This window comes from Mytilus trossulus, chromosome 3, assembly GCF_036588685.1.
Source record: "Mytilus trossulus isolate FHL-02 chromosome 3, PNRI_Mtr1.1.1.hap1, whole genome shotgun sequence".
Lineage (NCBI taxonomy): Eukaryota > Metazoa > Mollusca > Bivalvia > Mytilida > Mytilidae > Mytilus > Mytilus trossulus.
Genome location: NC_086375.1, coordinates 28,996,983 through 29,011,857, shown reverse-complemented (window position 1 = coordinate 29,011,857; position 14,875 = coordinate 28,996,983). Strand labels below are relative to the sequence as shown.

Sequence of the window (14,875 nt, the reverse complement as noted above, 5' to 3'; positions counted from 1 at the left end):
ATGTTTTTGTGGTTCTTTCTGGCAAGTTCTTTCGAACCGGAACGAATAAATGGTTCTTTATCTCAATAAAACCACTTATTCCATATTGACAAAATTTTAGTAGGTTCTTCTCTATGAATTGGATTTTGAATAAATAGGCATAATCGTCTGCGGGAAAAAAGTATATTTTCGGTAAATATGTGGTTTAATTGACTTTGAAAAACTGATATTCACTTCGGCCGTTGGCTTCAGAAAATATCAGTTTTTCAAAAGTCAATAAAACTACATATTTACCTCATCAGAAGACAGCTATTGTGAAATATTTACCGAAACAAAGGACAGTAATTGTTTTATTCCATATTTAAAGAAAAATGTATGTATGGAAAATATTTACAAAAAATCAATTGTACAATAAGAGGGACGAAAGATACCAAAGGGACAGTCAAACTTATAAATCTAAAACAAACTGACAACGCCATGGCTAAAAATGAAAAATACAAACAGAAAAACAATAGTACACATGACACAACATAGCTATATATAAAAAACTAAAGAGTAAACAACAGACGCAAAGCTTTATTTACCAAAATTATACACGTAAAAGCAGTATTTATTATACTATAAATATTCATCAATGTCTCAGCCATACAAAAATGGCCAACACCTTACTCATTGTTTGAACGATTACCAATTTTGCAGGCATTAAGCCCACGAGGCATAAGAGGCACGCGAAGCGTAGGAGGTACAAGAAGCCTAAGAGTCCGAAGAAGCCTAAAAGGCCCAAGAAGTATAAGAGTCCTAAGAAACCTAAGAGGCCCAAGAAGCCTAAGAAGCCCAAGAAGCATAAGAAACCCAAGAAACCTAAGAGGCCCAAGAAGCCTAAGAGGCCCAAGAAGTATAAGAAACCCATGAAACCTAAGAGGCCCAAGAAGCCTAAGAAGCCCAAGAAGTATAAGAAACCCATGAAACCTAAGAAGCCCAAGAAGCCCAAGTGCAGGACAAAATGTCATAAAAAAGCCAAGTGTATAAATGGAAAATGCGTATGTAAACCAAGGTACAAAGGCGATGGAGTTAGATATTGTAAAAGCAAGAAAAGTATGTATACCATCACTATATATTATAATTATTAAGATTTTATTGTTAATTCATTTTCTGGGTTTTTTTTTTAGCTGTGGGTTGCAAAGCTTATTTTTCTATGTTGTGTTTTGTGTATAGTTGTTTGCCCTTTCGTCACTTTTCGTTTATTGCTATTAGATTGTCAGTTTGATTTTGACGTATCCCATATATATCTTTTATCTCTATTATTCATTATGACTGACAGTCAAAACTAGTCGTCGATCCGATTTTGTCATCAGAGTTAGGATAAAACAAAACAAAACAAAGCTTTCAGTGTCAACAAAGAAACTACAACGCTTACAGTGCATATTCATTTTTAAATTTAAATGAATAAATGAAATAGACAATTTGGATGCGTCTGTGAAGCGGGATCCCGAGGTGACGATGTGTATTGTTGTAAAAAAGGTAATAGAAGTATACCGCTTTTTAAATGTTAAACATAAATTGAGAGAAAAACAAAGCGGGTTTACAAACTAAAATCAAGAACAACAAATCTACTATGAGAGGAAAACAACGGAACAACAGAAACACTGAAGTGCAACATAAGAAAACGACAACATACATACAAACGAAATATTTTCTAACAACTGCCATATTCCTTACTTGGTATAAGACATAAAGGAACAAAATGGTAGGTTGAACCTAGTGTTATGGTTAGCCAAACCTCGCGTTTATATGGCAATGGTAAAAATATCGCTAACATGAGACAGGAAAACAGTACAATCAAACGCAATTACACTCATCATAGAGACACGTATATTAATTACATAGTATAATACACAGTAGTTCATTTTAACATGTAAACAGCAGAAATACCACAGAAAAAGTCAAATAAATTTTAATCTATATCATCCGAGTTCTTGGTTAACATGTTTTTATTTAAGAATTGAATGCTTCTTTTTGTTCATTATTTCTTCATTAGGGTGTAAAACGTTGACCGAAGTACATTTTGTATGAAGCGCGGAAGCGTGTTCACTAAACATGTGCGCACGGTCAACGCTTTTACAACCCTATGAAGTTACAAAAAAAAGCGTTCAATACTTATAATTATATTTTTAGCTATAATCATGAAAACACGAATTTTATGATTGTTGTATTTAATTGACCTGTGCAATTTATTGTGGGATCACGTGTTATCATGAATAAAAAGTTTTTTTGAGTGATGCAATTGCTTTAAGAAAAACACGTGATGTGCAGTAAGCCAATCAGAATAAAGTATTATGATGAAACATACATTATATGTAATTATTAAAAACAATAATATAAGGACTGACTCATTCATCGACAAAAATCGATCAAATTGTACATATTTAGGGTAAACATAAATGAGAAATGAAATCACAATATATATATATCTAATGATTCAAACGCTTTGCAGACAAGACACCAAAATGCATGAGAAAATGTCATAGACAATCCAAGTGTATAAGAGGAAAATGTATTTGTAAATCAGGATACAAGGGCGATGGAATAAGATCTTGCGTAAGCATCAAAGGTATGCATATTTGCGGAACCTTCTCTAAGTACTTACTTTGAAACAGACAAATTAACTACATTTTGAGCAGATGATCGTTTAAATGTATCGTAAAAATAAATTATGAATTTATAATTTCTAGAGCATTCAAAAATGAAATAACAATCATTTAACCTTATATTCGATAAATTATCCATTTTACAGTCCACACTTCCAAGTGCAGGAGAAAATGTCATAGGAAAGCCAGATGTATAAAAGGGAAATGCGTGTGTAAAGGCAAATATAAAGGCGACGGAGTTACATCTTGTAAAAAAGTCAAAGGTAATTTAATCATAACTAAGATTTCAGTAACTTTTACCTACTAGCATTATAGTTACTGTATACGTATCTGGTTGTCTAACATGTGTATCTCAAGATACAAAAGTCTACAACTCTTGTGTTTCGAGCAGTAGCTTTTGATGTGTATTCTACTCAGATCATATTTTAAATATGGTTTCGATTTTGCTTGCCGAAAGGCTAGATATTGCCCCGTTATTTAGCGTTTTACCGTATTATACAAACTTGTCGGCATATATGACTAGTCTGCAGCAAAAGTAGTTGTCCAGCCGACCATTAAACTTCAATGTCATAATAAAACAAAATCATGTCTGAGTGTCAGCAAAGAAATTACAACAATTTATGTACGTCGTTATTTGTAAAATTGTGTAATGTTGGAGAAAACATCAAAATCATAAAATATCGCAATTTATGAATAGGTTAGGCGTTGTAAGCAGGATATTATAAATAGGTTATGCTTGTGTGAAACATGATATCAGTGAGACGAAGAACATGTTGTACAGAGGGCAACGGTCTGTACGTACTAATATTTTATATGTGTAACATGTTTTGTATTCAACCTTCCCTTATTACTCACATAGTCATTGACAAATTAACTAAAATTTGAGCAGATCGTTTAAATGTATGTTAAACATGAATTAAGAATTAATCATTCTAAGAAATACAATTACAACCATTTAACCTTAGATTTCGATAAATTGTAATTTTTGCAGTCCAGACACCCAAGTGTAAGAGAAAATGTCATAAGAAAGCCAGATGTATAAAGGGAAACTGCGTCTGTAAAGGCAAATATAAAGGCGACGGAGTTAGATCATGTAAAAAAGTCAAAGGTAATTTTATTATAATAATTAAAATTTCGATAACTTGCAGATCTACCAAATAACATCATTCAATAATATTTATCAAAGGTATCAGGATTATCATGTAATACGTTAGACGCGAGTTTCGTCTACATAAAACTGATCAGTGATGCTCAGATCAAAATAGGTATCAAGCCAAAAATGTACAAACTTACAAAATGTAAAGAGCATTGAGGACACAAAATTCAAAAAGTTGTGAACAAAACGGCGAAGGTAATCTTTGACTGGTTTAAGGAAATCTTTAGTTATTCGAAAAATTCAAAACTTTATGAACAGGATATGCGTTCTGCCAATATAAAAAATGAAGATGTGGTTTGATTGCTAAAGAGACAACTCTCCACAAGAGACAAAAACGATCCAGAAATAAACAACTATAATTCACAGTATGGCCTACAAAAATGAGCAAACGCCATACCGCATAGTCAGCTATAGAAGATACCTAAATGTTGAATCAATTATCAAGGTGACTGAGGTATAAACCCTACAAAAACTAAAGGGATGTACTTTTATATCATTCGAGTTCCTACTTAAGAAGTTTTCTATATTCCAGTGATCATGGGGACTGACTAATTGATCGACAAAAGTCGAAGTTATTGTTATAATTTACGATAAACATAGATAAGATACTAACTATATCATCAAAATAGTAACAATCATACTTTATATCGTTTTACAGTTCAGACTTACACGTGCCGGAGAAAATGTCATAAGAAAGCCAGATGTATAAAAGGGAAATGCGTTTGTAAAGGCAAATACAAAGGCGACGGAGTTCGATCTTGCAAAAAGGTCAAAGGTAATTTAATCATAACTAAGATTTCAATAACAGCTAGATATCCCTAATAACGTCATTCAAAAATAGTTATTAAAGATACCATGATTATGATTTAATACGCCAGATACGCGTTTCGTCTTCACAAGTGTCTTTACTGACGCACAGATAAAAAAAGCTATAAAGCCAAACAAATACAAAGTTGAAGATCATTGAGGGCCCGAAATTCCAAAAGATGTGCTAAATACGGCTATAGAATCTACGCCTGGTGTAAGAGAATCCTTTGTTTCTTCGAAAAATTCAAAGTTTTGCTAACAGAACATTTATATGCATTATGTTAAGTCAATTATCATTGCGACGGAGTTATATTTTTTACAAAAGACATAGAAATGTACTTTCATATTATTCGAGTTCATAATTAAGATGTTATCCTTATTCCAGTGATCATTATGACTGACTAATTGATCGGCATAAATCGATGTTGAGTGTACTGTTACAATTTTTTACGATAAACATAGATAAGATACTAACTATATCATAAAAGTAGTTACAATCATTCTGTATACCGTTTTGCAGTTCAGACTTCCAAGTGCAGGAATAAATGTCATAAGAAAGCCAGATGTATACAAGGAAAATGCGTCTGTAAAGGCAAATACAAAGGCGACGGAGTTCGATCTTGTAAAAAGGTCAAAGGTAATTTAATCATAACTAAGATTTCAATAACTTTTTGATCTACCAAATAACAGCATTCATTATTAGGTATCAAAGGTACCAGGATTAGAATTTTATTTGCCAGACGTGCGTTTCATCTATAAAAGACTCATTAGTACCGCTCAGTTCAAAATAGTTGTAAAGCTAAACAATTTCAAGTTTAAAGAGCATTTTGGAAACAAAAAGTCCAAAACAATTTGCCAAATACGGATCAGGTTATCTTTGCCTGGGATTAGAAAATCCTTAGTATTTCGAAAACTTCAAAGTTTTGTAAACAGGAACTTTATATGCGTTCTGTTAAGTCAATCATCAAGGCGACAGAGTAATAGCCTTTATAAAAACAAAGGAATGTAATTTAATATTATTCGAAGCCCTACTTCCCATGTTGGCTATAATCCATTGGTCATTGGGACTGAGTTGTTGATCTACAAAAGTCGATGTTTAGTAGACTGTTACAATTTACGATAAAAAATATATAAGATATCATCAAAGTAGTAACAATCATACTTTATACCGTTTTACAGTTCAGACTTCCAAGTGCAGGAGAAAATGTCATAAGAAAGCCAGATGTATAAAGGGAACATGCGTTTGTAAAGGCAAATACAAAGGCGATGGAGTTAGTTCTTGTAAAAAAGCCAAACGTATGTAGTTTTATTTTATACACAATTATACTTTAATGTCAATGTTAATTTAAAAAAAAATACAACGTCAACAAATACAACCAATATCACTAATGCAACATGTCACAAATCACAAGCCATATATGTTTTTCGTTTGACTGTTAATTTTATTAAAATGTAGTTCAACTAGTTCAACTATAGAACTGCCCCAAAACTCCGGTAAACGTTATCTGTATCACATAAGCAAGGAATCGAACAAAAAAACACCAACCATTCTTAAACATCTACAAAGATATTCAAATAAAAATATGCGGTATAAATATAATCGAGACAAATATCCACAAGAGACCAATTGAGATGGATGTATGCAGCTATATGTCTCGAGCTGTATGGTTGAAAGTAATGTAAACAGTCTCAGAAATGATAATTCTTAACAATTAACGGAGAGCGTATTTTTTTTTCCTTTATTATACCTTTTTTATGCATACAAAATGGGGGGGGGGGGGGGGGGGGGGGGGTGGTCCGCGATAAAATTGCCCTTATTGTACCTTCTCCCTTGAAATTTTAGTTGGTACGCGGACGATAAAGAAAACTTGTTTTTTTTAAATTGTTCAACAGTTGTTGAACAGTTCATGTATGTAATAATATCTTTAAATGATTACATATCAACGAAATAGGAAATATTGTATATAATATCTTGAAAATATTCAATATAAAGTTTTCCGCGCAATTTTTCAAAGGATCAGCATATATTGGTTGCTATCAAGATGACAGCAAAAGAATATTATCCAAAAAAGTACTAAAAGACAAAAGAATGACAGTTCAAAAATGCCAACAATTTTGTGGTCAAAAAGGATTCAAATACGCAGGTGTTGAGGTAAGTTAATGGAAGTTATGGGCTTTTGATCATGAATATTTGAAATACGGTAAATTCTTCCGTAATTGTTAAATTATATTTTATATCACTTTCCATAAAAAAACATGGTCCTTTTTGTTTTACTGTACATGTATTAGGATTTTAGACCGGTTAAATTTATTCCATTTTATATTTACAAGACATTTTTATTTTAAGACATATGTAGTTATAACAAAAAACGTCTTTATTTTCTCCACCGTTGTTTTCATAAGGATATGCCTCTGAAAGTTAGAAAAATTAGTTGTATACCAGTTTTGATGTTTTGATGTGTTTCAACATTTGATTTTGCAATTCAATAATTGAATTTCCGTTTGGAATTTTTCTTTGATTTTGGTATTTTATTATGTAACACTTTTTTGCACTACGTTATATAGGATTGGTATATGTTACTGAAAAGGAGATTCTTATAATACAACTTATACTGTTTTATAGTATGGATTCGAATGCTTTTGTGGGAATGTTTTACGAAAAGACAGAAGACGAAAGGAAAGTGATTGCAAAACACCATGCGCAGGAAATAAACGACAGATATGTGGAGGTACATGGCGAATCTCTATTTATACAGGTAAGAAGTTGTTTGTTTATATTTCCCCTTTTCCTACACAACATACTACTATATAAAATTGTATAATGAGATGATGATCTTTATTTATTTGCCACGTTATATACGCCTTTGAAATATTCTAAATTCATTTTATTTTTAAGCTTATCGAAGTATATCTATCCAATACAACTTCATCAGTCGTTTTTAAAACAGGTTCGACATTTTGAAAGTAAATTACTTGTGAACACGGCACTATTTTAACACATATAAGATAAATACATCTGAACATTTCATAAACAAGTACAAAGTTGAATAGCATTGAGGACCCAAATTCCAAAACGTTTTGCCAAATACGGCTAATGTAATCTATGCCTGTGATAAGAAAAACCGTAGTTTATCGAAAAATTCAAAGTTTTGTGAACAGGAAATAATGTTAAGTCAACAGTCAAGGCGACGGAGTTATATCCTTCACAAAAGACAATGTAATTTAATTCTATATTATTCGAGTTCATACTTAATTGATCGACAAAAGTCGATGTTCAGTAGACTGTACAATTTACGATAAACATCGATAAGATACTAACTATATCAGAAAAATAGTTACAATTATACTTTATACCGTTTTGCAGTTAAGACTTCCAAGTGCAGCACAAAATGTCATAAGAAAGCCAGATGTAAAAAGGGAAAATGCGTCTGCAAAGGCAAATACAAAGGTGACGGAGTTAGATCTTGTAAAAAGGACAAAGGTAATTTAATCATAATTACGATTTCAATAACGGCTAGATATACCCAATTAAAGAGAACGAAAGATATCAGAGGGAAAGTCACACTCATAAATCGAAAATAATTTGACAACGCCATGGCTTTAAATGAAAAAAACAAACAGGCAAACAATAGTACACATGACACAACATAGAAAACTTAAGTATAAGCAACACTAACCCGACCAAAAACTAAGAGTGATCTCAGTTGCTCTGGAAGGGTAAGCAGATCCTGTTCCACATGTTGCATCCTTCGTCTTGCTCATGTTATCAAAAATCCGGTAAATAGTCTAATTCGGTAGTCACATTTATGCAAGGAAAAGGGATAGTAGCTACGACGTAAGAAACATATCCGATATTATTTGTGAAACGGTTATTCCGTAACTGTCAACCAACTCGTGATGCCGTCCGTAAAATTACGACGAGATGATTTCAATTTCATCATTTGGAACTCTTGGTTTGATAGATTTCTTGTGAGCAGCATCCCTCTATCACATCATTCAATAATAGTTATCAAAGTTACCATTATTATGAGTATCAAAGGTACAATGATTATGAGTTATCAAAGATACCATGATTATGATATAATACGCCAAATACGCGTTTCGCCTTCATAAGACTCATCAGTGACGCTCAGATAAAAATGATTATAAAGCCAAATAAGTACAAAGTTGAAGAGCATTGAGGACCCAAAATTCCAAAAAGTTGTGTCAAATACGGCTAATGAAATCTATGCCTGGGGAAAGAAAATCTTAAGATTTTCAAAAAGTCAAAGTTTTGTTAACAGGACATTTATATGCATTCTGTTAAGTCTATTATCATGGCGGAGTTATATTCTTTACAAAAGACAATAATGTACTTTTAAATTATTCGAGTTCATACTTAAAATGCTATCTATATTATAGTGATCATTGGGACTAACTTATTGATCGACAAAAGTCGAATTTCAGTAGACCGATACAATTTACGATACACATTGATAAGATACTTACTATATTAGAAAAGTAGTTACAATCATACTTTATACCGTTTTGTAGTTCAAACTTCCAAGTGCAAGAGTAAATGTCATAAGAAAGCCAGATGTATAAAGGGAAAATGCGTATGTAAAGGCAAATACAAAGGCGACGGAGTTAGATCTTGTAAAAAAGTCAAACGTATGTAGTTTTATTTTGTACGCAGTTTTTTTTAAATGTCAATTCTAATTTTAAAAAAAATGCAACGTAACAAAATACAACCAACATCAATAACACAATATATGACAAATCACAAGCCTTATATGTTTTTATTTAAACTGTTATTGTTATTCAATTTAGTTCAACTAGATGCAACAAAATGCCCAAAAATTCCGGCAAACGTTATCTGTACCACATCAGCACGGAATCGAACAAAAAACCTCAAACAATGCAAAACATCTACACATATATTCAAATAAAAAGATGCAGTTAAAATATACACGAGACAAATATTCACAAGAGATTAATTGAGATGAATGTATGCAGCTGTTTGTCTCGTGCTATATGATTAAAAATAATTATAAACAGTACCCGAATCGATATGTTTTATATTTTTACGAAGGACGTTTAACTTATTTATTTGATTTGCTCATCCTTTGTGATTTATAGATACAAAGGTGGACCAAATTGTACCTTTTCCTCTGAAATTTAAGTTGGTACGTGGACGATCAAGAAAACTTGATCAACAATTGGTGACCCGTTTATGTATGTAATAACATCTTTAAATGATTACACATAAACCGTATGTTAGTATTTAATATCTTGTTAACATTCAATCTATAGTTTCCCCCCATTTTTTTCAAGGATCAATATATATTGGTTGCTATCAAGATGACAGCAAAAGAATATTATCCAAAAAAGTTCTTAAGGACCAAAAAATGACAGTTCAAAAATGCCAACGGTTTTGTGGTCAAAAAGGATTCAAGTACGCAGGTGTTGAGGTAAGTCAATGGAAGTTAGAGGCTTTTGATCATGAATATTTGAAATACGGTAAATTCTTACGTAATTGTTAAATTATATTTTATATCACTTTCCATAAAAAACATGGTCCTTTTTGCTGTACATGTATTAGGAGTTTGAGGTAAGCCAATGAAAGTAGGAGGCTTTTGTTTGTGAATATTTGAATTACGGATGAATCCTATGTAGTTGTTAAAATGTTTTTCAGATCACCTTCCATAAAACATGGTCTTTTTTGCTTACTGTACATATATAAGGATGTTAGACTTGTAAATTTTATTTCATTTTATATTTAATTTAAGACAAATGTATAGGGAAATATCTGTGAAGAGTTGTTTACCAGTTTTGATGTTTTAATGTGTTTGAGCTTTTGATTGTGCAATTTAATAAATTAATTTCCGTTGAAAATTTTCAGTGATTTTGGTATTTTTTTATGTAACAAATGTTTGAACTACGTTATATATGATTGGTCTATGTTAATGAAAAGGAGATACCTATAATTCAACTAATATATCTTTTATAGTATGGATTCGAGTGTTTTTGCGGGAATGTTTTACGAAAGGACAGAAAACGAAAGGAAAGTGATTGCAAAACCCCATGCGCAGGAAATAAACAACAGATATGTGGAGGTACATGGAGGATATCTATTTATACAGGTAACGATTTGGTTGTATATATATCCCCCCCCCTATTTTTCTCCACATATTACTATATAATGAGCGGATGATATTTATTTAGTTTCCACGTTAGATAAGCTTTTAAAATATTCCAAGTTCATTTTATTTTTAAGCTAATCAAAGTATAACTATCCAATACAACTTCATCAGTCGTTTTAAAAACATGTTCAACATTTTGAAAGTAAATAACTAGTGAACACGGCACCATGATAACACATATAAGATAGATACATTGTAGAATGTTTAAAATATAATATTAAGTCCACATTCTAATTATGATAAATATCCTTCACGACAAGAGAAGAACATGTTGATTACGCATGTATATATAATGCATAAGTTCCACCTTTTTCACTTTTTGTATAGACTATCTAGCTGGATTCCGTACAAGTTCATAGCAGCAACATTTTGTCAACATTAAGGGTTGGTAGTTTTTCTAAGAGATGATTAAGGGTTGGGCAAATAGTACTTTTATTACTAATTTCCCCCAAATATCTGTTATTTTATTTTACTACTGGTATGTGCTAAATTGCGATTTTTTTTGAAGCGCATATGAGCATTGTTGATATTAAAAGGTTATTGGTGGCCTTGTTGTCTGCTCTCTGGTCGAGTTTTTGTGTCTTTGACATATTCCCCATTTCTATTCTCACTTTCGATCTACATATTCTTAAAATGTCAGAATCTAATAGTAATACCAACTAGTACAGTTGCTAATAGTTTGAACAATTATATGTTATAGTAGCCAAAACATCTAAGTGCAGGAACAAATGTCATAAGAAAGCGAAGTGTAGAAAAGGAAAATGCGTTTGTAAAAGGAAATACCAAGGCGATGGAGTTAAATCCTGTAAAAAAGTGAAACGTAAGTATTTTCATTTTGTAAACATAGCAAACTGCAACTAATAAATAAATCTTGTTTTCACAAGTACTAAGTAGTCACTGTATATATTTTTATATATATTACTACTTTTTATCTTCAAGTTGTAGGAGTCAAGCATTGCCTTTAGCATATAACTAATCCTTATAAAATTGACTGTATATGCTGACGGTTATCAAAAGTGGGAAAAACGTTATTTGTTTAGAGATAAAAGGAAATTTAGTTCACATTATCTTGAAAATATTTAATCTGCAGGGTTTTTATTCCATTTTGTTACAGAATCAGGATATATTGGTTGTTATCAGGATCACAGCAAAAGAATATTACCCAAAGATGTACTGAAAGACAAAAGTATGACAGTTAAAAAATGCCGACAGTTTTGTGGCAAAAAAGGATTCAAGTACGCAGGTGTTGAAGTGAGTCAATGAAAGTTAGAAGCTTGTGTTCATGAATATGTATAATACGGTACTTATTTGTTAAATTGTGTTTCATATATTTGTGTATATATCAAGGTCTTTTTCGTTGTATCATATAATGTTTTTGACTCGTTAATTTCTTTTTTATTTTATCTTTTTTAAATTAAGGCAACCTTTGGTTTTCTTTAATATGGTTAATCTTTGAAAATTATGTCCAGGGTAGTGTAGAAATTACGACGTCTTGAAAGCTATTTTATTGTTTTGCTTTGACTCCTTACTGCGACTTCATAACACTGAGGCCAATTTTTTATGGGACTTTCAAAGGTAATTTCTCTCCACATTGAGATGAAATTTAACTATTTAAGTTTCGCATGTTTCGTTGACAACTAGAAATGTTTTGATATATACCAGTTCTTACTTTTTATTTGTTTATTTGTTCATAATATCTCTAATAATTTCTCAAAGTAATGGTGAAATACATTATATTTACATCAAAAGCGGACGATTATCTTCTGCTTTTTTAAAACGTTTGGTTTATATAATTTTAGAAGAGAATAGCATATGTTTTGAACCAAACTCGATAAATTTGACAGACCTTACTTTCCGTAACATTTGATTTATATTATTCGGAGATTCGGGTACGTCTTATTTTACCGAGTTTTGTACAAACCTTTTTTTTTTATTAATTTACTGACGTCTGACAAGTGAATCAGCTAAACGTTTTCATGAAGAAGTAAATTATCTTTCGAAGTCTAACAAAACAATTACTTTGACGTAATGACGTCCCAGTTATGCGTCAAAGCAAAAATAATATAATAGCCTTTCAAGGCGTCAAAATTATTCGGACTAGCCCAAGGAGGATTATCAATCTGAAGCCAGATGAGTGTTGCTTATAAAAAAGATCCACATCACAACGCTTTCGGAGTGGCAATGTGCATGTCTTCAAATTAAAATATTTTTATTCAATCATAAGATGGGAAAGGTGCATATTTACTTTTTATCTCATTCGTAAGCAAATAGTTATGTCAATATAATGGAATTCTATTCGACTGTCACATGGGTGAGAGGTTAAGATTAAACTAGTATTTTCGACATAATAATGCCTGTACCTAGTCAAGAATATAACAGTTATTTGTCATTCGTTTGATGTGTATGAGCTTTTGATTTTACCATTTGATAAAGGAATTTGTGTTTGTAATTTTCTTTGGATTCGATATTTTACTTATTTTACGATTTATTTGAACTGCCATTATCTAATTAGCAAATGTATTAAAAATGTGTTTCTTACGATACAACTTATATTACTTTTATAGTATGGGGTCGAATGCTTTTGTGGTGATGCTTTACGAAAGAATAAAAAAAGAAAAGAAAGTGATTGCAAAACGCCATGCTCAGGAAATAAACGTCAGATATGTGGTGGTACATGGAGGATCTCTATTTATACAGGTACCGAGTCATTTGTATATATTTTCCCTCTCTCTATACCACCTATTAATAAATATTGAGATTACTATTTTATTTAATTACCAATAAAATTGAGAATGGAAATGGGGAATGTGTCAAAGAGACAACAACCCGACCAAATAAAAAACAACAGCAGAAGGTCACCAACAGGTCTTCAATGTAGCGAGAAATTCCCGCACCCGGAGGCGTCCTTCAGCTGGCCCCTAAACAAATATATACTAGTTCAGTGATAATGAACGCCATACTAATTTCCAAATTGTACACAAGAAACTAATTTAAAAATAATACAAGACTAACAAAGGCCAGAGGCTCCTGACTTGGGACAGGCGCACAAATGCGGCGGGGTTAAACATGTTTGTGAGATCTCAACCCTCCCCCTATACCTCTAACCAATGTAGAAAAATAAACGCATAACAATACGCACATTAAAATTCAGTTCAAGAGAAGTCCGAGTCTGATGTCACAAGATGTAACCAAAGAAAATAAACAAAATGACAATAATACATAAATAACAACAGACTACTAGCAGTTAACTGACATGCCAGCTCCAGACAAAGTTGAGATAAGCGAATGCGATGTTCCAAGTTCATTTAATATATCTGTTATTTCAAGAATAATAACTAAATATATCAGTCATTTAAAATGAGGTTTGAAATTTGCAAATTAAATAGCCAGTAATAACGGCTTTATGATTAAACGTACCTCATAAATATTTCAAATGATGCTTAAAGTATAATATAAGTTCTAAACATCAATTAAGATATTTTCCATTTACAATTCGAGCTGAAATATTGCTTACCCATATATATGTAAATGTTGTTATAGATAGAGTTACATTTAACAATGTTAAACGTCTTTCTATCATTACTATCAATTACTCTTTTGTTTCAATCTTTAAAAGCTGATTTCCAGAAAAATACAAGATAGCATATCCGATTTACTTGATTTTCTCAAGATACGTTTTTTAAAGAGATGACTAATAAGGACTGGACGAAAAGAATTTTAGTCAAAGATTGTTTTCCAATATCAATTTATGTCATTATATATACATTCAATGCATGACAATATCAGTAAATACAGTTGTTGATTATCTAGATATTTATATATCATTGCAGCCAAGACATCTAAGTGCAAGAACAAATGTCATAAGAAAGCGAAGTGTAGAAAAGGAAAATGCGTTTGTAAAGCTAAATACCAAGGCGACGGAGTAAGGTCTTGTAAGAAAGGCAAACGTATGTAGTTTTATTTTCTTTCAGTTTATCACTGTTTATAATTAAAATGCCAATGTAGAAAAATACTAACAACACCACAATGTCAGACAAATCAGAATCATAATATGTTTTTTTTCTGTTAACTGTTTTACAATATACTCCTTCAAAAGAAATGGT

At 31.6% G+C, this 14,875-nt stretch overlaps 1 protein-coding gene across 1 annotated transcript in view; it reads left to right on the top strand.

The window, feature by feature from the left end:
* LOC134710626 (zonadhesin-like) overlaps nt 1-14,875 on the top strand; it is a 58,361-nt gene that overhangs the window by 3,667 nt on the left and 39,819 nt on the right. The window contains exons 3-19 of the mRNA XM_063571008.1: nt 679-1,074; nt 2,474-2,590; nt 2,774-2,890; nt 3,619-3,735; nt 4,442-4,558; nt 5,111-5,227; nt 5,770-5,886; nt 6,606-6,742; nt 7,214-7,346; nt 7,955-8,071; nt 9,124-9,240; nt 9,904-10,040; nt 10,580-10,712; nt 11,473-11,592; nt 11,887-12,023; nt 13,337-13,469; nt 14,603-14,719. Coding sequence (XP_063427078.1) covers nt 679-1,074; nt 2,474-2,590; nt 2,774-2,890; nt 3,619-3,735; nt 4,442-4,558; nt 5,111-5,227; nt 5,770-5,886; nt 6,606-6,742; nt 7,214-7,346; nt 7,955-8,071; nt 9,124-9,240; nt 9,904-10,040; nt 10,580-10,712; nt 11,473-11,592; nt 11,887-12,023; nt 13,337-13,469; nt 14,603-14,719 — 2,379 coding nt within the window. The remainder of the gene's footprint in view (nt 1-678; nt 1,075-2,473; nt 2,591-2,773; nt 2,891-3,618; nt 3,736-4,441; nt 4,559-5,110; nt 5,228-5,769; nt 5,887-6,605; nt 6,743-7,213; nt 7,347-7,954; nt 8,072-9,123; nt 9,241-9,903; nt 10,041-10,579; nt 10,713-11,472; nt 11,593-11,886; nt 12,024-13,336; nt 13,470-14,602; nt 14,720-14,875) is intronic.